This window comes from Balaenoptera musculus, chromosome 14 (genome assembly GCF_009873245.2).
Source record: "Balaenoptera musculus isolate JJ_BM4_2016_0621 chromosome 14, mBalMus1.pri.v3, whole genome shotgun sequence".
NCBI classification, from domain to species: Eukaryota; Metazoa; Chordata; class Mammalia; order Artiodactyla; family Balaenopteridae; genus Balaenoptera; species Balaenoptera musculus.
Genome location: NC_045798.1, coordinates 74,399,768 through 74,421,505, shown reverse-complemented (window position 1 = coordinate 74,421,505; position 21,738 = coordinate 74,399,768). Strand labels below are relative to the sequence as shown.

General features: G+C 44.7%; 1 protein-coding gene across 1 annotated transcript in view; it reads right to left on the bottom strand.

The window, feature by feature from the left end:
- Positions 1 to 1,210: 1,210 nt before the first annotated feature.
- Positions 1,211 to 21,738, bottom strand: part of LOC118880104 (O-acyltransferase like protein) — a 76,329-nt gene continuing 55,801 nt past the window's right edge. Inside the window, 6 exon segments of the mRNA XM_036823489.1 lie at positions 1,211 to 1,238; positions 13,315 to 13,447; positions 13,757 to 13,800; positions 13,803 to 13,898; positions 19,249 to 19,340; positions 19,342 to 19,433. Coding sequence (XP_036679384.1) covers positions 13,322 to 13,447; positions 13,757 to 13,800; positions 13,803 to 13,898; positions 19,249 to 19,340; positions 19,342 to 19,433 — 450 coding nt within the window. The 3' untranslated portion in view covers positions 1,211 to 1,238; positions 13,315 to 13,321.

Below are 21,738 nucleotides of genomic sequence, written 5' to 3'. Positions count from 1 at the left end.
TCGGGAAGCACTTCGGAATCTTCCCCCTGACTGTCCACAGCGGCTGTCAGCCAGGCCCGGCCAGTGGAGGGAGGAAATCACACGCCACATATCACAGCATGTTCTCCTCTCTTTTGTTTTATTTTAATCCCTATAGGAACAGGAGGCAGATAACCTTTCAATAATCTGAAATTCCAATAAAAAGAAACTCACTCTGAAAAGTACACAGTGTTTGGGAAGGCTTTGGTATTTAGTAGACTTTAAAGATTTTCATCAGTTCTCCAATTTCTCTGTGTGCTTTGGAGGCCATGAGAGGAGTAATATTAGCTGAATAAAAGGTCACTAACCCAAGAGTTGTTTTTAGCCAAATAAATTTGCCATAGCAGGGTGGAAAGCTCTGGATAGATATTCAGCTGCTGACAATGTTCTAGAGCAGGTGCAACTTATAGTTTCCCACACACCCAAGCAGGGAGCTCTCTTCCTCTACACTTGCTTGAAAATGTTTCTCTTCTCTGTTTTTACTCTTTTTTTATATTCTCACTTTCGTTTTCTCTGTCATTTACTTCCAGCTTCATCTGGCTTAGCAACCATGAACAAACCACTTAAATATTGCTTTGCTAGTTCTTAAACTTGAGTGTGCATCAGAATTATCCCGAGGGGCTGTGGAAACACTGATTGCTGGGCTCCATCCCCAGAGCTTCTGATGCAGGTGGTCTGGGGTGGAAACTGAGAATTTGCATTTCGAGCATGTTCGAACATGATGCTGCTGCAGGGAGCGGGCCAGAAAGAAGTACTTGCTCAGCCAAAGCTCTGCCTTAGCCAGTGTCACGCTGCACTGTTGTCTCATTGTGATGCCAAGGACAGCTTCATCATCAATGTTGCAGGACTCCGTTCAAGACCCAAAGATGTACCAATGAAGCTTTTAAGGGGGACTGTGGAAATCAGGCTGAGGGCTGTGCAACACCAGAGGGCCCCAAGTCTTGAGCATCTGGTCCCAAGTGGTCCCAGAGGCACTTGAACCTTTCCTCACTCCTCAAGTGGGTGTGGGTTCCATGTTTCCTTGGGTACGTGATATCTCTGAGCTGACCCCCACGGTCGGCTTTGATCAGAGGTCCTGGAACACCCAGAGCAGCCTGGAGCTGAGCAGTTCCCTAAGCCGTCCTCTCACCAGGAGCACCAGCGCCCTCCACGACGTCTCCATCACCAAGGATGGAGGTCCAGCATCATCCTGACTTTGAGGTCAAGTCAGACAGGCAGTCCTCATATTAACGATTGAAAAAAAAAAAAAAAAAAGAAACATTAGTTTCATTTCAACTTCCTCAGGAAGAAGGCAGTGGAAATCACTGAAAAGACATAAGCTGTTTTCAGTTGAAAACTATCAGACATATTAGGTTAGAAATCATAGGTATATTTCCAAAAGGATTAAGTAGAAACCTTATTTTGGTCCTCATGACAATCAAAATTTCCTCGTAGGCTGGAAACCATGAATCCTCTGATGCTTCTGATTCACAGTTCAAGTCTGCAGTTTTTCTAGGAAGCTTCTGGTGAGTTTCAAAAGGCAATGGAGCCCTACCCTGGTCTCTCAGGTGCTGCCCTCTCGTGGCCACCTGAACACCTGCAACTAAGGCTTTCTCTTGGATTCTGCACGTCTATTTCTTCAAATCAAAGCAAGCAGAGCCCAGGAATTGACTTCTCCCACCAAAGGGAGGAAAGATGATGAAAGTCTGCCATGACACAGATCCACAGGTCTGAAACTGCTTGTTTCATAATGTCTTGCGAGCAGAGGAGGTAAGAGAAATCATCGAGGCATGTAATAGTGATTTTTCTAGGCTATGTTAAGAGAAAATTTGGAAGGTAAGAAAGAAAACATGTTTACGTATATGAATATATATGTCTGTTATATCATATATATATGTTGTATGTATATGAGTATATGCAGGTATCTTACCATGTCCTTCATTTTTGCAAATTATAAATTCCTGCTCAGTAGCTGTTGTGTTGGGCTTTATCACAGAGACCCTCTGTTAGGCAGGATATATTTATGACCAGAGTCATTTATTGCTTTAATTTGCATATTATTTAGAGCAGTGATTCTCAAAATATGACCTCGGTACCCGCCCATCACTCCACAACCCAGAGTCCCTGAGAGCCTTCCAGGGGATCCACAAGGTCAAAACTATTTGCATAATAATACTAAGACATTATTTCCTTTTTTATCCTCCCATTCACTCGTGAGTATACGCTGGAGTTTTCCAGAATCTACACGATGTGTGATATTGCAATAGACTGAAAGTAGTAGACGATAGAAGAAGCAGATATATCTTCCATTAAACTGGACATTACAGAGATTTGCAAAACTGTGACACAATGGCATTCTTCTCACTAATTCTGGTTTTGAAAATATAGGTACTTTCTCATTAAAATATGTTATGTTAGCATGTAATAAATTTATTATTGTATTTAAAAAAATTAATATTAAATTTTTTCAGTTTTAGTTTCTAATACAGTAATATCAATAGGTATAACCCTCATAATAAGCAAAGGCTCTATGGGACCCCAGATAATTTTGAAGGTGTTAGGAGGTCATGAGATCAAAAGTTTAAGAACCACTGACGTGGAGGAGCCATGGGACTGTGGGATTATTCCCGAATCTCAGTTTGCACACGTGTCCTGGGCACTGATTTAATATTGGAGGAGAGATTTGGAAGGCAGAAGTGAGATAAACACAAAAATTCTGCTGCTTCTGTAGTATCTGCTGGAAAACTTCTTGAACCTGCTTGGTTCTCTGTGGCAGCTTCCTGGCCATGGCTATTCATAGGTGGTTCCCCAGGACCAGGTAACTAAGAAGAAGAGGTTGATTCTGAAACAAGGCAGAAGACTGATGTGGTATTATAGCCCCAGTCAGGGGTAGCCCTGCAGGACAAAGAAATCCTTGCAATGAGCAGAACTTCAACTTCCTTAAAGGAGAGATGGTCAGAGAAATAAGAAATATAAAAATAAGAGATATGGTTCTTCACTAATTCCTGGGCAGCAACTAACTATTTGGCTGGATGATTGGAAGCTTGGAAGGAACAAGAGCAGAGGAAGTATTGACACCGTCTGCGGGAAAGTGACATGTAAAATACTCTCAGAATGAGCCCCAAGTGTGACAATGATTGTATCCCATGTGACTGTCACCAAAGAGCACCACTGCATATGAGGTCCTTAATAATCAGGTGAGCAAGATGTCTGGTACATTGGATGTCAGCCAGTCGCTCCCTATGCAGCCACATGTCACCTTGTTGATGAGCTTTTTCATGAGCAAGCACTGAGTTTCTGGAGAAAGAGGTGGAAGCAAGGGAGGCCTGGAGATTTTGCAGCTCCTGTTGCTCTGGTAACAGCACCGTCGGGGGAGGTACCCAACGACGGAAGCCTCCTGATGCTAGCGCGTTCCTTCTCCTCATCCCTCTCCATGGGGTGGGCGCTGATTTAATATCCTGTACTCCTAGGACCATATTTTGGAACAGCCTGCCCCTTAGTGTCAATATCAGTGTTTCTTAAAGTGTGGTCATCAGAATCACCTGCTTTATGCTTGCAAACAAGCAGGAATCAGGAACCTGATTTTTATCAAAATCCCCAGGTAATTCTTACCTTCACTAAACTTTGTGACAATGTAGCCTTGAACAAAAGAAAGTATTTGAGGTCTTTCTCTCTCTCTCTCAACTATATTCTGCCCTCTTAGTTCAGCTTTCCAGTCTTAGGACTTCCTCTTCCCTAGTAACTGGCCCCAGGAATAATCTCTTCTTCGGGGCAGAAGCCCCCCAGCAGCAAGGTGGAGCCTTACACTTCAGGAGAACCATCTGCCAGGTTAGCGTAGCCTCGATGTTCCCGTGAGAAATATTCCCATCCAAGAACAGATTGGGTTGAGCCCTAAAGCACCCTCTTTGCCATCCCGGGAATCAGCATCATGACACAGAAGTCAGGCAGCTGGGGAAAAAAATGCTGGAGATCTCTGCTAACCAGTCACTCCTCTCTGAGACGGGGCTGAGATTCAGGCCATCCTCAAAGGAGACACAACTCCTAGATTCCCAGCTGGGATGGCACAGTCTGGGGAGAGAGGAGCTCTCCTTGCAAATCCATTGCAAAGTGCAGAAAGCGTTCTCCTGTTGCCTCCAGTGTATAGCTTTCTGCAGCCACTCAGGCAGACACTGCTGCTGGCATTCCCATTGCGTCCCTCTGTCACCAGCTCCCCACCTACTCCTTGATGAAGTCCTGATGATACTTGCTTAAACCTAGACACTCTCACCCTTGTTATCCTCTTCAGCAGGGTCATTGCAACCTGCCTCATTTCTCTGTACCGAATAGTAACTGACAAATCAAATTTCTGGAGCTGGGAATGGTTACTTCCCCAACCAAATGTCTACAGGTCAGACCACGCTGGAACACAATATTTTGGATCCTTAACATTTGATGATTGGCTAAATAGTGTTTTTCTAACACTCCCAACAGCAGGCACTGAAGGGTAGAATATCTAGACACTTAACAGGCTCCTGACCCTTATAAGATAGACCCTTATAAAATCCCTCCTAGGATTTTTTTTTTTAATTAATTATTTATTTATTTATATATTTTTGGCTGTGTTGGGTCTTCGTTTCTGTGCGAGGGCTTTCTCCAGTTGCGGCAAGCGGGGGCCACTCTTCATTGCGGTGCGCGGGCCTCTCACTATCGCGGCCTCTCTTGTTGCGGAGCACAGGCTCCAGACGCGCAGGCTCAGTAGTTGTGGCTCACGGGCCCAGTCGCTCCGCGGCATGTGGGATCTTCCCAGACCAGGGCTCGAACCCGTGTCCCCTGCATTGGCAGGCGGATTCTTAAACACTGCGCCACCAGGGAAGCCCCCTCCTAGGATTTTATAAAGTGAGATCATGGGGTATGATCGCCCTTCCAGTGCAGATCTAGTTAGAATAAAAGACACTCCTTCACTGGACTTGGTTAATTGCTCATGTCAGACACTGTTTTGCTGTGTGTCCTGAAGCACAATTTGCCTCAGGTCCAGTCTCTGTAAAATAAGACATTTCCTAAGATGGGGCTCCTCCATGTCTGAGAAGGCTTTCCGAGGCCATGAGCCTCATTTGATGCCAGAGGAAGAATCACCAGCTGTCTAGCCACAAGTGCATCCCATTCCCAGCGTGGATCTGGAAACCACAAGGTGCTAACCTCTTCAAGGGTCCTCTGCGTTTTCTGGCCCAGAGCCGTGAAGACCCTGAGCATGTGTGCAGAACCGGGAGGGAGCGAGGGGCCTCCTGGGGGCATGCGGGGAGACTGAGCGAAGCTACGGAGGAAGCAGCACATTCAGAGGAGCCCTGGCTTCCCAGGTCTGATGGCAAGACCCTCCCTTAAGCTTCCTTGGTCCTCATTCTCCTTCAAGTGTTGAGAAAACACAGAATTCCTCTCAAAATCCTCAAGGACTACAAACGTGCTAAATCATTCCCACCTTCAGCGCCTATATCACACCACAGCAGACAAACTACTGGAGAGGATTTTTCATAAACCCCGTGAGAGGTTAACTCGACTCGTCTGAAAGCCACCAGAACACGGTGGCCACAAGTGTGGGCTCTGGACTCAAACTGCTCGGATTTATATCCGGTGCCCCCACCTGGCTGTGGCCTCGGGTATGTGACTTATCTCCGTGCCTCAGTGTCTCCATGTGCAAATGAGGATGAGAGGGGTGCTTATTTCAGAGTCTGTGCTGGGATTAAATCAGCCTTGGTTTCTGTCAAGTGCTTAGAACAGTACTTGGCATGTCATGAGCCGTCAACAAATATTGCTTATTATTGTTTTTCAAATTCCAGTTTAAGGCTAGTTTCCCAGAAATTCTATCTCCAGCCTCCCACTTAGGATCAGGCTTTCAGAGTTCTCAGGTCACTGTAATTAGGTACTTGGGGCGTGGTTTATGATCACCCTCACCCCAGGACACTAAGAGCAGGGAGAGCAGAAATTGCGCCCATGCTTGTCAACGGTGTATTCCCAGTGCTTTGCACAGTACCTGGCACAGAGCAGGGGCCAATAAACACTTGCTGAATGCACAGAGGAGGGGGTGAATGAATGCCCACCTGTGTGCATGAATGAATGCCCACCTGTGTGCATGAATGAATGCCCACCTGTGTCCATGAATGAATGCCCACCTGTGTGCATGAATGAATGCCCACCTGTGTGCATGAATGAATGCCCACCTGTGTCCATGAATGAATGGAGGCTGCGGCAGGGGGCCGGCGTCCCCAAATCCCTTCATGAACTCACAGTGGCAGAGACCTTTGGCCAAAGGATGTCCAGGGGTTGAAAGGCTGAGGATGGCTCCCAAGGAAAACCTTTTAAGAACCCTCTTCAGGCACAAGAAACTCACTTTGAATCAAAGACTGTTCATGGGGGCTTCCCTGGTGGCGCAGTGGTTGAGAGTCTGCCTGCCAATGCAGGGGACATGGGTTCGAGCCCTGGTCTGGGAAGATCCCACATGCCGCGGAGCAACTGGGCCCGTGAGCCACAACTACTGAGCCTGCGCGTCTGGAGCCTGTGCTCCGCAACAAGAGAGGCCGCGATAGTGAGAGGCCCGCGCAGCGCGATGAAGAGTGGCCCCCGCTTGCCGCAACTAGAGAAAGCCCTCGCACAGAAACGAAGACCCAACACAGCCAAAAGTAAATAAATGTAAATAAATAAATAAATAAAGGAATTCTTTAAAAAAAAAAACCAAACTGTTCATGTCTTGGAGAAGTTGCTATTCACTCATGAATGTCATAAATCCAGACTCCATGATGTAGAACCAGTCCTACCACTTATTGAGTCCAGTGGTTCAAAACCACCATTAGTAGGATTTTCCTGGTAGTCTAGTGGTTAAGACTCCGCGCTTCCACTGCAGGGGGTGCGGGTTCGATCCCTGGTCGGGGAGCTAAGATCCCACATGCCACATGGTGAGGCAAAAAAGCAAAACAAAACAAAACAAAACAAACCACCATTACTCATTAGAAAGCTTCGGGAAGTTTTGAGGAAAGTCCAGATTACTGAGTCCCACCCAAGCTGTCAATCGCCAGGAATTTATCCTGTATTTTTTAAAAGCACCTCAGGTGACTCTGCTGCAAGCAGCCTACACAGACCAGCATCTGAGAACCACGAATCTTGTCAAATTCCAGCATTTTTCAGAGAAAGAAACAGAGGCATGCTGACACCACATCAGGATGGAGAGCATGATTTTTTTAATGAACAACGAAGTGAACCGATAACTTGTTTGGGACCAGAAAATATGATACATGCTGTGCCTTTCCAGAAACAGCCCATAATACATTTTAGGGCTCATTAGCGTGGCAGTAAGGCCCGATTAAAGAGCTCTGGCAGCACCGCCTCCCCTCCTACTGTGATTAGAGCAAATACTAGGTTGTTTGGCAGATTCGGTCAAGTTCCCTCCTGTGTAGATTTAACGCACTTGGCTTGGGCATATTTACCAAGTTCAACACAGAATGACCCAGTGTTACTTGTCTAAGTGCTGACAGTCCCAGACACGACCTCAGTCCTCCCCACACAGGAGCTTTGAATGTGAGGGTCCTGGTTTGTGTGAACCCAGCAATCATCACCGTTGTTCTCTAACTCAGAGTTTCTCAACCTGGGCACTATGGACATTTTTTATTGGATATTTCTGCGATTGCGGTTGGGAGGTGGCTGTCCTGTGCATTGTAGGATGTTTAACAGCATCCATGGCTTCTACCTACTAAAAAACAACAAATGTCTGCAGACATTGCCAAATCTTCCCTGGAGAGACAAAATGGCCACCCTCCCCTATCGAGAACTGCTCTAACCTTACAAATCCACCTTACAAAGAACTCAAAGAACTCGCAGCACGAGATCAGGAACTTACATGGAGGCTTTTCTCCCCCCATGGAAAAAGTACAAAAGAACATTTCTATGGATTTCATGAACAAGATCCGAAAAGTGCAAGCCAAAAGGAAAGGATTGATAATTTTGCCTGCATTAAAAGGTAAAGCATTCATATCATATATGAAGTTTCCACAGCCTAGGAGAACGTATTTGCAGCACAATCGATAAAGTAATGATTTGTCTTCAGAATACATAAAGGACATCTCAGAATCAATAATAAAAAGACAAACACCCAATAGCAGAATAGGAAAAGGATAGTCAGGCAGCCGGAGAAGGGGAAACTCTAAATGGCCAAAACACACATGGAAAATGCTCAAGCCCCTTGGTAGACAAGGACATGCAAAGTGAAGTGATGAGATGCTACCTTAGACTCATCTGGTATTTAACAGTAACTTAACAGGTCAATAGCACCAAGTGTTGGGGAGGATCTCTGAGTCATAATATCTATCCCCAATCACCACTAGTGAAGGTGTAAATTTGGAAAATCACTTTAGGAAACTGTGTGTCATTATCAGGTAAGGTTGAGTATACATACACGCTATAACTCTGCAATGACTCTCCTGACTATATACCCTGGAAAACGGATGTATCTCCATGAGGAAACACATACAAGGAGTTGGTTACAAACATGTTTGCGATAACAAAAAACTGAAAACAAACCAAATATCTACCTACCAACTGGTGAACTGATAAACATTTAAGGCACACATGCACACAATAGAACACCATTCGCATTCAAAGTGAATGGGCGAGCTAGGTGGACTATGTTTAAAGGGGAAAATCATGTTTCCCAAGGATATTACGGTATGGATCAAATTACATAGCGTTTAAAAACAAAGTACTATATACCATTGATAGACACGTGCATGTTATTAGTAAAAATATAAAAATGTGGGGACTTCCCTGGTGGTCCAGTGGTTAAGACTTCGCCTTCCAATGCAGGGGGTGTCTGTTCGATCCCTGGTCGGGGAGCTAAGATCCCACATGCCTCGTGACCAAAAAACCAAAACTTAGACACAGTATTGTAACAAAATTCAATAAAGACTTTAAAAATGTTCCACATCAAAAAAAAAAAAATCTAAAAAAAAATGTGGATGAAACTTGGATGAGAAGGGAGAAGCAAATGGGATGCAGGGAGATCTATCATTGTGCTCACAATGTTTTATTTTTTAAACAAAAAGAAACACATCCAAAGGAAAAGTGGCAAAATGTTAACCTACGTTTATTAGGCATGATGGCTGTGTGGGGTACCCATTGTTTCATTTTTTAGACTTGTTTGAATATTTGAAATATTTTATATTTTAAAAAAATAAACATTTAAAAATAAATACATCTGGAAAAAACAAAACTATAGAAATGAGAAGCAGATAGTTAGTTGCTAAGGGTTGGGGGTGAGAACAGAGGTTGACTATAAAAGAACTCCAGAAATTTTGAGGGGTGATGGAATTCTTCTATATCTTGCTTTTGGGTGGTGATTACACAACTGTATGCATTTGTCAAAACTCACAGAAACATATACTTTTATGCTTGAATTTTACTCTATGCAAATCATATCTTAATTTTAAAAAAAGAAAAATGAAAAAATAGTACCTAATAGTGACAGGAACAACTCTAAATAACACTGTACTCTCGCAAGATTAATAGAGGTGAGGACAGAAAGGACTGTCTCCTTGAAGCTTCACCCTCCTCCATACTCAGGGAAGACAATCTTTCCTAGAAATCTCCAGCACACTTCTCCTTACACCTCATTGGTCAGAGCTGAGTCACATGACCACACTTGGACCAACCATCAGCCAAGGCACACGGGAAGATGAAATTGTATTATAATAAATCTGAAACTTTCCCTCTGTCTGGGTGCATTGATACTAGAACAACTTCAGAGTTTGTTTTGCAAGAGAGGAGGGGACACGAATGTGGGTAGGTTACCAAAAGCGGCTGCCTCCCAGCCTGTATCAGCACAGCGTTGATTTAAATTCCACTCGGGGTCAAGGGACTAAAGTTATAAAGGCTTCTCACCCCTTCAGATGCCCTGGGGCTTCTCAACTTTGAGCTTCCCTGGAAGGGGTCTGGTTGGGTCATTTGGGGGGAAGATTCCTATAAAATTGAACATATCTGAAACCTAGTTGAAAGAGCCTGCCTATCTGTAAAAGAAGCCTCCTGAAAAAAACAAACAAAAAAACTCATCTAAAGGAAGAAAGGGTTGATTCCATCACTGTGTCAACTGACACTTCTTTCACACCGACTGTGTGCCAGTCATGGTGGTGAGGTAGAGATGTACTGGTGAACAGGACAAATGTAAAGAGGAAGTGATTGCCACACAGGTCGCCTCCATACCAGCGGCCATAGACTTAGGGCATCCAAGGGAGACAGACCTATATTAGAAAGAGGAAAATTGCAAGAGCAGTTTCTATAAAAACACGATGAGCACCCAGCAGCCCTGCGTCAAAGCCTGAATGAGAAAGCACAGATGGCTCAAGTCGGGGCACGGGGATTTATCCGCTTGTGACATTTGTGGAGACCCTGAGCACCAAGGCAACTCAGCGCACCTCCTGCACAGACAAGTCACGGGAGGAGGCGGCATGCTTTGGAGAGCGGCGTGGGGACATCAGCGGGTGTAGGAGGCTCTGGCCACGGCCAGCAGCTCTCAGCAGCAGCTCTGATGGCGGGGAGGGGAGGGGTGGTGCAGCTGAGGAGAGCCGGCTCATTAAAAAAAGAAATAGCAGAGCCCCGGTGTTCTCAAAACAAGCAAGATGTCCCTGGACTCTCCCAAAACCAGTCAGGAGGAATTTAAGGAGGGCTGAGTTCCTTTAGATCTGCTGGGGGTGATCCTGTACTGTGGATGTGACCTATTTTTATAGGTAGGTATGTGGGGATGAAACACGGATTTCAGAACTTAGGAGGAATTAGAGGAGACACCCATCAATTGACACTCTACTCCAATCTTGCTGCCTCTATAAATTTGACTTTGTTATTATACACGCTTCAAACATACACAAAAATAAAGAAAATAGTGTAATGAGGTCCCATGTACCCATCACCAGCTTCAAAAACTATCACTAAATGGCCAATCTTGTTTCATCTATCCCACTTCCGATATTATTTTGAGATAAATACTACATTTTATATCATTTTGTCCATAAATACTTCAGTCGGCATCTAACAGATAAGCACTCTAAAAACACGTAACCACAATACCACTATCACATTAAAAGATTACTAAGTCCTTCATATCATCAAATACCCAGGCAGGGCTTAAATTTCCAGTGGTCCCATAAATGTCATACGCTTTTTTACAGTTTGTTATAGAATCCAAATAAGGTCCACACATTCTATAAATCTTAAACTTCTAGGGAATTCTGGGTTGAAACAATAGCCAGAACAAAATTGGACTTCTTTATCCCTACTTTATGTTTTGTGAAATTGCAATCGTGGGGAGAGTATTTTTTTCTTATTAAAAAAACGTTCAAAGGCTTTGTTGGTAATTGGAAAGCTGTTTCCAAGGGCCCCGGGTTTCCTGACTCATAACTAGAAGCACTTGGCAATTGGACTGCCGAGCAATGTTGGCAGGCGAGTCATTTCCCACTGGGGTCCATCGGGATTGCAGTGTTCCTTCTGTAAATGTCACCCACCCTCAAGTTCTCCTCTGAGGCCTAATTAAGTCAGAGGGTGCAGGTGCCGAATCGGCCACCAGGGGGCTCCCGAGGAACCCAATGAACTTCGCAGTCGCCCAAAAAGCCAACTTGGTGTGCGTTTTATTACAGGACTGAAACACACCCGGGTGGGACTTGGCTTCTCACTCAGGTCAGATTCTGCCAGCAGAGCAGATCAGACCTCGGGGAGATGTGGCTCGTTCCCCAAGGCCGCCTGGAAAAGGACAAGATTAGCTGTCAACTGCCCTGTCAAAGGATGTGGGGATGGCAGCCCTCCTCACCCCAGTGGTCTTCCTTGCAAATCCACTTGAAGGCAAAGAGAGCCTACACAGATGGGGAGCATGCTGTGCCAATACGCTCCTGGTAACCCCATGGTTGTTAATAAATCCTTTGATTATTAAGTACACAAAAGGCGTTATTATAAGTAATGTTAGACATATGTAAGTAGGGACGGTCAACATGAAATTACACACCTCCCCCCCCCCAAAAAGGAAGAAATTACACACCCAGGAAGGAACACAAGCCTGAGAACTGGGACATCCATGTTCTCCACTTGGCCTTACAAGTCTCTCCCATCTCTCTACCTCTTTGCTGGAAACCGAGGGGGTTGGGATAGAAGCCACTTACTAGGGTCTCTTCCTTCTCGGTTAGAGGTTGTGTTGAGGGACTGTGTCCATTTGCTAGGGCTCCTGTAACAGAGCACCACAAACTGGCTGGTTCAAAACAACAGAAATGTATCATCTCATTGTCCTGGAGGCTGGAAGTCCTAAATCAAGGTGTCGCCAGGGCCATGCTCTCTCTGAGGGCTCTCGGGGAGAACCCTTCCTTGCCTCTTCCAGCTTCTGTGTCTGCTGGCAATCCTTGGTATTCTTTGGCTTGCCAATGGCCATCTTCTCCTTGTGTCTTCACATCATCTTCCCTCTGTACACGTCTGTCTCTGTGCCCAGATTTCCCCTTTTAGTAAGGACACCAGTCATATTGGATTAGGGCCACCCATTCCCCAACCCCCATGATCTCATTTTAACTTGATTACCTTATTTCCAAATAAGGTCACTTTCTAAGGTACCAGGGGTTTAGGACTTCATATCTTTTTCAGGGGACACAATTCAACTCATAACATAGACCATCTCGGGAATTCCCCGGCAGTCCAGTGGTTAGGTGCTTTCACTGCCGTGGCCTGAGTTCAATGCCTGGTCAGGGAACTAAGCCGTGAAGCGTGGCCAAAAAATGAAACAAAACAAAAACAAAAAACAAAAAAACAAAAATAGACCACTTTGTAAAATGAACAATGTTTGAAAGACCTATAATGACAAACCCATGAATTGTGCACACTAGTGGGTCATACCATCCAGGATAAAGTTACGAGTCTACAAAGGTATCATAATAACACAAAAACAATTATAATGTACAGAACGACATACTGTGATTTTACCAAGAAAAGTGAGCATTAAAACCTGAAGTACATTAAATTCACTACATTTGATGTTCTCCTATGATCACTGATATAGAAAATACATGCAGTATGAGACCCAAAAAATCCAGATTTTTTTGCTAAAAAGTTACATTGGAGGGCAATTATTGTGCTACTAAACAGACTAACACAACTCTTTTATATAGTAAACACTCAGAACTTTTTTATATATTAAAAACTTGTATACCTTAAACATTCACAAAAATCAGATTCATACCCTTTTTTGGGAACACAAGCATTCATTACATAAACAAGGCCACACCTGCCTTTGCTCATCAGCACCCACAAAGGGCCATCCACTCTTTCGGGTTTTACCGGAAGCTCACGGCCCTGCAGGCACTGATCCCAGCAGGCACCGCTTCAGTTCCTGACATGGTTTCTCAATGAACAGCGTCAGGGCCAGCCCAGTGATGAAGGTCAGCAAACAGTGTCCAGAGAAAAGATAGAACTAGGGAGAAAGAGGGGCAGAGTGGACACAGTCTTACTACAAGATTCCTATTGCATTTGGAATAAGTGTACCATCCTGGCTATATGAAATAGATCTGTAAGACAAACAGCCCTAAACATTAAAAATAAAGAGAAGAAAAGAAAGATATTATCCTGGGCTGAAGTCCTCCCTCCAATAAAACAAAGAACAATAGGCTTTTGACAAACAAACAAACAGAAAATAAGGTTCTAATGAAGCCAATAGTTTGCTCTGCTCCAGGGGGGAGCAAATTGCGTTGCTACAACGAACTGAGAGCTGGGGCTGCCTCACCATGTTGATGTCGGTGGAGTGAATAAGCGTCTCCTGAAGCCCAGGTAGAGGATGATGAGGATGGGGTGCACCAAGTAGCAAGCGTAGCTCATGCTGGCCAGGAAGCTCCAGATATCCCAGGAAAGCAGCCGGTGCCCCAGACCTGGAGGGAATAGGCACCGATTCATGGAGCTTCGAGCCCCTCCCTGGGCCTGGGAAGATGCTGTACCATCGCTGCTCCCCCTGGGTTCTGCCTCTAAGTCTGTGAACTTTCTACTGAGAAGGTCTTTTTTCATTATAATTTTTAAGAGAATGTACTGAAACTAACAAAAACAAAAAAAACCCAACTTCCCATTGCAGCAATATGAAAATAATAATAAGGGAGGCTAATATTGAGTTTACGACCAGTTTAATCCTTAGTGGGTTTCAACCTCTGAGCACAAAACATTCCACATATAAAACTTGCAACCTCAGAATTGGAAATAAGGGTCTTTGCAGATGTAATTAAGGTAAGGAATGTGTGGTGAGATCATCCTAGATTAGGGTGGGCCCTAAATCCAAAGTGTCCTTGTAACAGACAGAAAAGGAGACACAGACACAGTGGAGAGACACAGGGAGATGGCCACGTGAAGATGGAGACAGAGATTGGAGTGATGCGCCCACAAGCCAAGGAATGCCGAGGACATAGGAGAGGATGGAAGAGATTCCCCCTCAGAGCTTCCAGAAGGACATTGCCAACACCTTGATTTTGAATTTCTAGCCTCCAGAACTGTGAGAGAATCAATTTCTGTTGTTTCAAGCCATCAAAAAAAAAAGAAAGAAAAGAAAACATCCAGAGTAATCTTTTAAAATCACAAACCAGATCACGTCCCATGGCATTTAGAATAAAATCCAGATTCTTCCCCATGGCCGTGAAGGCCCTGCATGCCCTGACCGCTACCTTCTTCTCTGTCCTCATTCCCGTCTCTCTCCTGCCTTGATCTTTGATCCCCATCTCACTGGACGTCTTGCTGTTCCTCTCACCCACTAAACATATTCCAGACTGAAGAACGCTGCCTTAGCATTCCCTCTGCCTGGAGTGCTTTTGTACCACATATTTGCAAATGCACCCCTAATCCAGTTAACCTCCCACCCCTGATTTTTTTTTTTTTTGCTTTTAATTTTTGGCCTCGCTGCACGGCTTGCAGGATCTTAGTTCCCTGACCAGGGATCGAACCCACATCCTCGGCAGTGTAAGCATGGAGTCCTAACCACTGGACCACAGGGGAATTCCTCTGATTTATTTTTATTCACCATATTTGTGTGCATCTGAAATTATATGACAAATACATTTACTTAATATGGCTCTGGATTCATTTCCTATGGCTACTGTAACAAATTACAAAAACATGGCGGCTTAAAACAACAGAAATTTATTCTCTCAACATTCTGGGGACCAGAGGTCCAAAATCAGTATCAGTGGCCAAGATCAAGGTGTTGGCAGGGTCACATTCTCCTTAGAAGCTCTAGGGGAGAATCTATTTCTTGTCTCTTCCAGCTTCTGGTGGCTTCGGCATTCCTTGGCTTGTGGTCGCATCACTCCAATCAACATCAGCATTTTCATATCTCTCTCTGCCCCATCTTCATATCACCATCTCCTCCATGTGTGTGTCAAATCTCCCTCTGTCCCCCTCCTATAGGGATACATGTGATTGCATTTAGGGCCCACCCAAATAATCCAAAATAATCTTCCCTTCTCAAGATCCTTAACTTAATCACATTTGCGAGTTCCCAGGGATTAGGACCTGGTAACTTGGAGGTCATTATGCAGGCTACTAGAATCTCCTGGTCTCTCACTTCCCCTGTCCCATTGCAATCTCCTACAAGAGGGGGATTTTTCTTGCCTATTGTGATATCCCCAACATCTAGAGCAGTGCCTGGCATAGAGCAAGCATTTAATAACTATCTTATATAATCAAGTAAATAAATAGAGATGGACTCATAGACAAAATGTGCATTTGCACCCAACTGAATCCCAAATGATAAGATGAACCAAGATATTTACTGTGGAACAAACAAAATAGCTGTAGAATTAAGTCAGTAAAAAACCCATGTCATACAGGTAAGCCAAACACAAAAGAATGTGCCCCAGCACAAACAATACCATGTCATGAACTATGATTGGCTCCAGCCAATTAATCACATTAAATTAACATTAATTCAGATTTTATTGGTTTTATGGTTACTTTATAAATTTGTTTTGGCTTTATAAATATATGTGCTATAAACATAAAAATTTGCATCTAGGTTTATGTTTGCTAGTGTTTAGGTAAAATTAGGATTAAAATAATTTAAGCCAATACTAAGGATCCAAAAGAATTCTTATTCCTTTAGAATGGGTCCACCTATTATTAAAGTTTGAGGACCACTGGTGTAGGTGACAGGGCATCACTGAGAAGTTTGTTTGTTTGTTTTTAATATTTATTTATTTATTTATTTGGCTGTGCAGGGTCTTAGTTGCTGCATGTGGGATCTTTTTTAGCTGCGGCATGCAGGATCTTTAGTTGTGGCATGCGGGATCTAGTTCCCTGTCCAGGGATCAAAACCAGGCCCCCTACATTGGGAGCACAGAGTCTTAACCACTGGACCACTAGGGAAGTCCCAGCACTGAGAAGTTTTAATCGAAGGAGTGACATGGTCAGAAGGTGACTCTTGCAACTCAACAAGACCAGCATGGTCTGCATTGGCCATGACTGAAGATGATGGAAAAGATGATCTGAACCATCAAGATCCCTCCTTGTCCTGACAGTCTCAACTGAATTCGTCTTCTTCCTCAAACATGACCACATGACCCAGCAATTCCACTACTGGGTATATATCCAAAAAACCCCAAAAACACTAATTTGGAAAGATACATGTACCCCAATATTCATAGCAGCATTATTTACAATTGCCAACATATGGAAGCAACCTAAGTGCCCATCAACAGATGAATGGATAAAGAAGATGTGTTGTATACATAAAATGGAATACTACTCAGCCATAAAAAAGAATCAAATCTTGCCATTTGCAACAACATGGATGGACTTGGAGGGTATTATGCTGAGTGAAATAATTCAGACAGAGAAAGACAAATACTGTATGATATCACCTATATGTGGAATCTAAAAAATACAACAAACTAGTGAATATAACAAAAAAGAAGCAGACTCAGATATACAGAACAAACTAGTGGTTACCAGTGGGGAGAAGGAAGGGGGGAGAGGCAAGATAGGGGTAGGGGATTAAGAGGTACAAGTTATTACATATCAAATAAGCTACAAGGATATATTGTACAACACAGGGAATGTAGCCAATATTTTATAATAACTATAAATGGAGTATAACCTTTAAAAATTGTGGGGCTTCCCTGGTGGCGCAGTGGTTGAGAGTCTGCCTGCCAATGCAGGGGACACGGGTTCGAGCCCTGGTCTGGGAAGATCCCACATGCCGCAGAGCAGCTGGGCCCGTGAGCCACAGTTACTGAGCCTGCGCGTCTGGAGCCTGTGCTCCGCAACAAGAGAGGCCGCGACAGTGAGAGGCCCGTGCACCGCGATGAAGAGTGGCCTCCGCTTGCCACAACTAGAGAAAGCCCTCACACAGAAACGAGGACCCAACACAGCCATAAATAAATAAATAAAATAAATTTTAAAAAAAAATTGTGAATCACTGTATTGTACACCTGTACCTTATATAACATTGTACATCAACTATACTTCACTAAAATAAATAAATAAAATTATGAAGAAGAAAAACATGTTCTTTTATAAGTATACTTTTCTAAAGGTCATCAGGTGGACAAGTTTTTAAAAAATTTATCTAACCCATCACCTCCTACATTCACCTACTGATCAATCTTCGTATCTTGCAGATAGTGTTGGAGATACAAACCTAGAACGTCAGTCACACCTATAATTGTGGTTGGCTAATAACAATACACCTTTGAATGATAAATTGCTCAAGAATGAGCCAGAGGGCTTATTCATCGTTTGGATTAAAAGAGGTATGTACTATACACACTCAGGTTAATGACTGAGAGTATTTACTAGCTCCACTGTACTGGTAATACTGCCAATTTGTTTAATCTTCTAACTTAACCTAAGTCACTCCTCTCTAATCCTGCTGGACATTACCCAGTTTGACCCAGCAGGACTGTCACCTTAGACAGGGATACTGTGCTGTTTGTCACCACATCAGAGGTGGCCTGTACCAGGCCAGGGGGAGCAGTTGTGTATGTTCTGAGGCTCTGTCAACAGCTCAGGGCCACTGTCACCAAGTGGAGGTCATGTGATCCAAACAGCCGCCCATAAAAGCAAATACATCAGTCAAGGAGAACGCAACCCGATGCCTCTTCAACGTCATTTCTCCATAGAAGGGAAAGCTTTTTAAATGGAAGTGAAAGAACAAATCCCTCATCCTTATATACTCATAAAACTCAAGAACAATTTGAACAGTCAAACATCTTGGGGGTGGGCGTGGCTAGTGTACAGAAATGAAGAGCAGGGCCTGTGGGCGGTGCCCTCAGGCCTGGGCTCACTTTCTAGCTGAGTGACCTTCCCATGCTGCTTCATCTCCAGGCACCATTTTCCTCACTGAGAAACAGAGCTAATTATAGTTCTACCTGTAGCGGTGTGGCCAGTATTGCCCGAGACCACAGGGGTGAAGTTCTCCACGGGGCCTGGCGTAAGCTTGTGCTCAGTAAGCAGGACTTTGTTATGTTCACTTCGTCAGGTTTCTCCAGCCACCTTTGCTAAGGTTAACGGCTTTGGCTTCACAGGAGAAAGTTTTAACTCATCCTGATCATCTCCCAGGGGTATAAAGTTGTGTTGCCTCCACCTGGCTCTAATTCCGTCATTTCAGGGCTTCTGGGCAGTGCAGGGCCAGAACCTTTGCTGGGTGATTCCCGCCAGCCTTACTCTGTCATTTGCTGACACCTCAAGCACCTCATGCCAAATAGAGAGGAAAGGTGGAAAACGTTGGGTGACTTGAATAGACAGTTCTAATATGAAGATCCCTTTCTTTCCATTTAAGCTCTTTTTCTGCCCGACCCTGAAAGCCAGGCTCTACAGAAACAGTGTCCCCAGTCATCAAAGGGCTGAAGGCGATGTTGCCAACTTTTCAGTCTCTACGCTCAGATGAGGAGACCGAGGCCCAGGCTGGGTGTGGTCAGTACTCTTGTCCCAGCACTGGTAAGTTTTTTTCTCACGACATTACCCCTTACCAGTTCTTTTCCAATTTCTAAACTAGCTTCATTGGAGAGGCTGCAATTTTTTTTTTCAGAGCCTGCATTTGTATATAAACCAGTGTAAACATCTAAACCAGAATATGTGAGTGGGTTTCCCCGAGTGTATAGACAGATGGATGTTTTTGAGTCACTATCAGTCATTCAGCATCAAATAAAAGTCTCTCTGGGTACATGCATTTTCACACCGTCGCCTTTAACAGGCCAGTGTGTGAGCCCGGAGCAAGCCCCGTGCTGCGTCACCGCATCCTACTTCCGTGGCCTTCCTGACGCGCGAACGATACCCAGCCCTCAGGGGCCGCCCACAGGGGCCGGTGGAGGGCACGGTGACAGCAGTGGCAACTAAGAGGCGGCAGACGCGTCACCCACCGTGTATGCCAGGGTAACCACTAGGGACAGGGTCGACAGAGAGCAAATCCACTGCAGCAGAGCCTGCACCTGCGGGGAAAGGAAAGGCACCGTTCACAGCCCGTTTTGGCCATTGTGTATTTAATTCTTTTTACGCTGACTTTTTGTGTGTTATTAGTGACTTTAGGGGTCTATTTGTAAACCTCAGTCAATGACCAAATCTGACCCAATAGAAAGTTCAGATTAGTGGTTACTGGGGTGAGGGTCGGGGTGGGGTAGGGGACAGTGGGGGTTGTGGCCACGAAGAGGTAGCACAAGGGTGACCTTTGTGGTGGCAGAGGAGTTCTGTACCTTGATTGTGGTGGTGATGGTTACACAAATCTACAGACGTGATAAAATTGCACAGAACTATACACACACACAAACGAGTGCACATGGAACTGGTGGATCTAAGGTCTATGGATTGTGCCAGTGTCAATGTCTTGGTTGTGATCATGTGACATAGTTACCTTAACATGTTCCTGGTGGGGAAACACAGGTCAAGGGTACACAAGATCTCCTCTACTATTTTTGTGACTTATGGTGACTCTTGAATCATTTTTAGATGAAAGTTAAAAGAAAAAAGTAATGCTCTAACCCACTCCTAACCTCCCATTCTGTTCCTTAGCCAAATAAGGCTCCTTGATTGCTTCTGCCCCCTACCATAAATGTGAGGGGCCCCAGCACACAGCCTGTACCTGGGCTGCACCTGTCACTAGGGACATAAAATGGCAGAAGGAATGGGAGAATGGAGATGTTTCCAGCTCACAGAATAACCCTGTGAGTTAAATCCTATTACTGGGCTTAGTTCAAGATCTTAGATGTCACCTTACTTGACCTTTTTAGACCCAGACCTATCTTCCAAGGGTCTCTCTTGCTTCTCTGTTCCAGTTCTCAAGGTGCTATGATGACATCTACATCAACCTAAACTAGCATCTTATCACTCTACCATCTTGTCTCTAAAGAGAAGCTCTCCCCTCCTTGGGTCTCAGGTTCCTGCCCTAGGTTCTGGCTACAGGGAACAAAGTTACTTCCTCAGGGGCTCTCCACAAGCCTCCTCTTAGCCTAGGGTCCCCTTCACTCTTACTCAGAATGCACACTGACTTACTCCTACCACATGGAATATGCCTCAGCTGCCTCCAGCTGGGACTCTGTGTTCTTATTTTCTGGCTTCTACAGTTTGTGCTTGGCCTACTCATCCCATCGAAGTCATTCCTCCAGCTCTGCTTGACTCGGGTTCTAGCTCCATGCTCCCTGGTCCTGACCTGGTCCTCTGAGTGGTTCCCAAATGCCCCGTCATCATCTTAGGCTTTCCCCTCTGCTCACACCCAATTTCTCCCTGGGCACCATGAACCTGGACTCTGCTAAAGCACCTCTTGAATGGTCCTCTGTTGTAATCTACAACTGAATTGTGCATTTTCAGGGGAATATCATAACTCCAACCTATAGGAAAATACACCTGTAGCACCTGTGTATCCATTCCTTCCAATAAAGCCCTAGCTCCTGTTCCTGCTATGAGCAACACAAGATTTTCCAAGGACCAGCGTCTCATCTCTAGAACGTTTTGGTGAGGTACCCACAAGCCCTAGGCAAGCCAAGGTAGGGCCTAGCAGTGGGGATTTGGGGTCAACATTGCCCCCTAATAATGCAAGGGAATTCTTGGCCCTTCTTCCATTGAGAGGCAAATTATCCGTCATTCATTTATTGAGTGATTTCAGAACCAGGTGCTAGAAATTCAGAGGTGAATAAGACATGTTCTGCCCTCAAGGTCTTATGGGCCAACAAAAGTCATATGAAAAGGTTTTGCACAGTTCAAGGCCAAGGTAGTATTTTAACTAGATTGCCCTGTGGGTGGACTTGAGATCAAGAAGACAAGAGGCAAGAAAACTAGTAAAGAAATCCAAGTAAGAGATGAGACGAGCTTCAACAAGGTCAGTTGGTAAAGGCTACGAGAGGATGGCAGGAGAAACAACCCGCGGGGCTTGGTGGGTGATCGGATGGGGAGGAGCGGGCAATGAGGAGGAGGCATCCCACCCGTCAGAGCCTTGGTACAGAGCCAGAGAAACCACTGATATGGGAAAACACACCCAGTAGGAGGGCAATGGCCATGGTTCATGGTTAGGTGGGTTGGATTTTTAATAGCACAAGCTCTTTGGTTTCCAGAGATAAGATTCTTGGTCAGGTTGGACAGTTCCGTCTGGGAATCAGGTCGTGAGGTGTCTAGAGGGAGGAAAGCTGTTACTTTGCCTTCCAGATGGAATTTCTTTCCTGTGGGTAATCATTCTGATTCACCATCCAATGTCATTAGTCAAGCCAGAAACCTGTGTTCATCTTGGACGCCTCCAGTCCCAAGCAG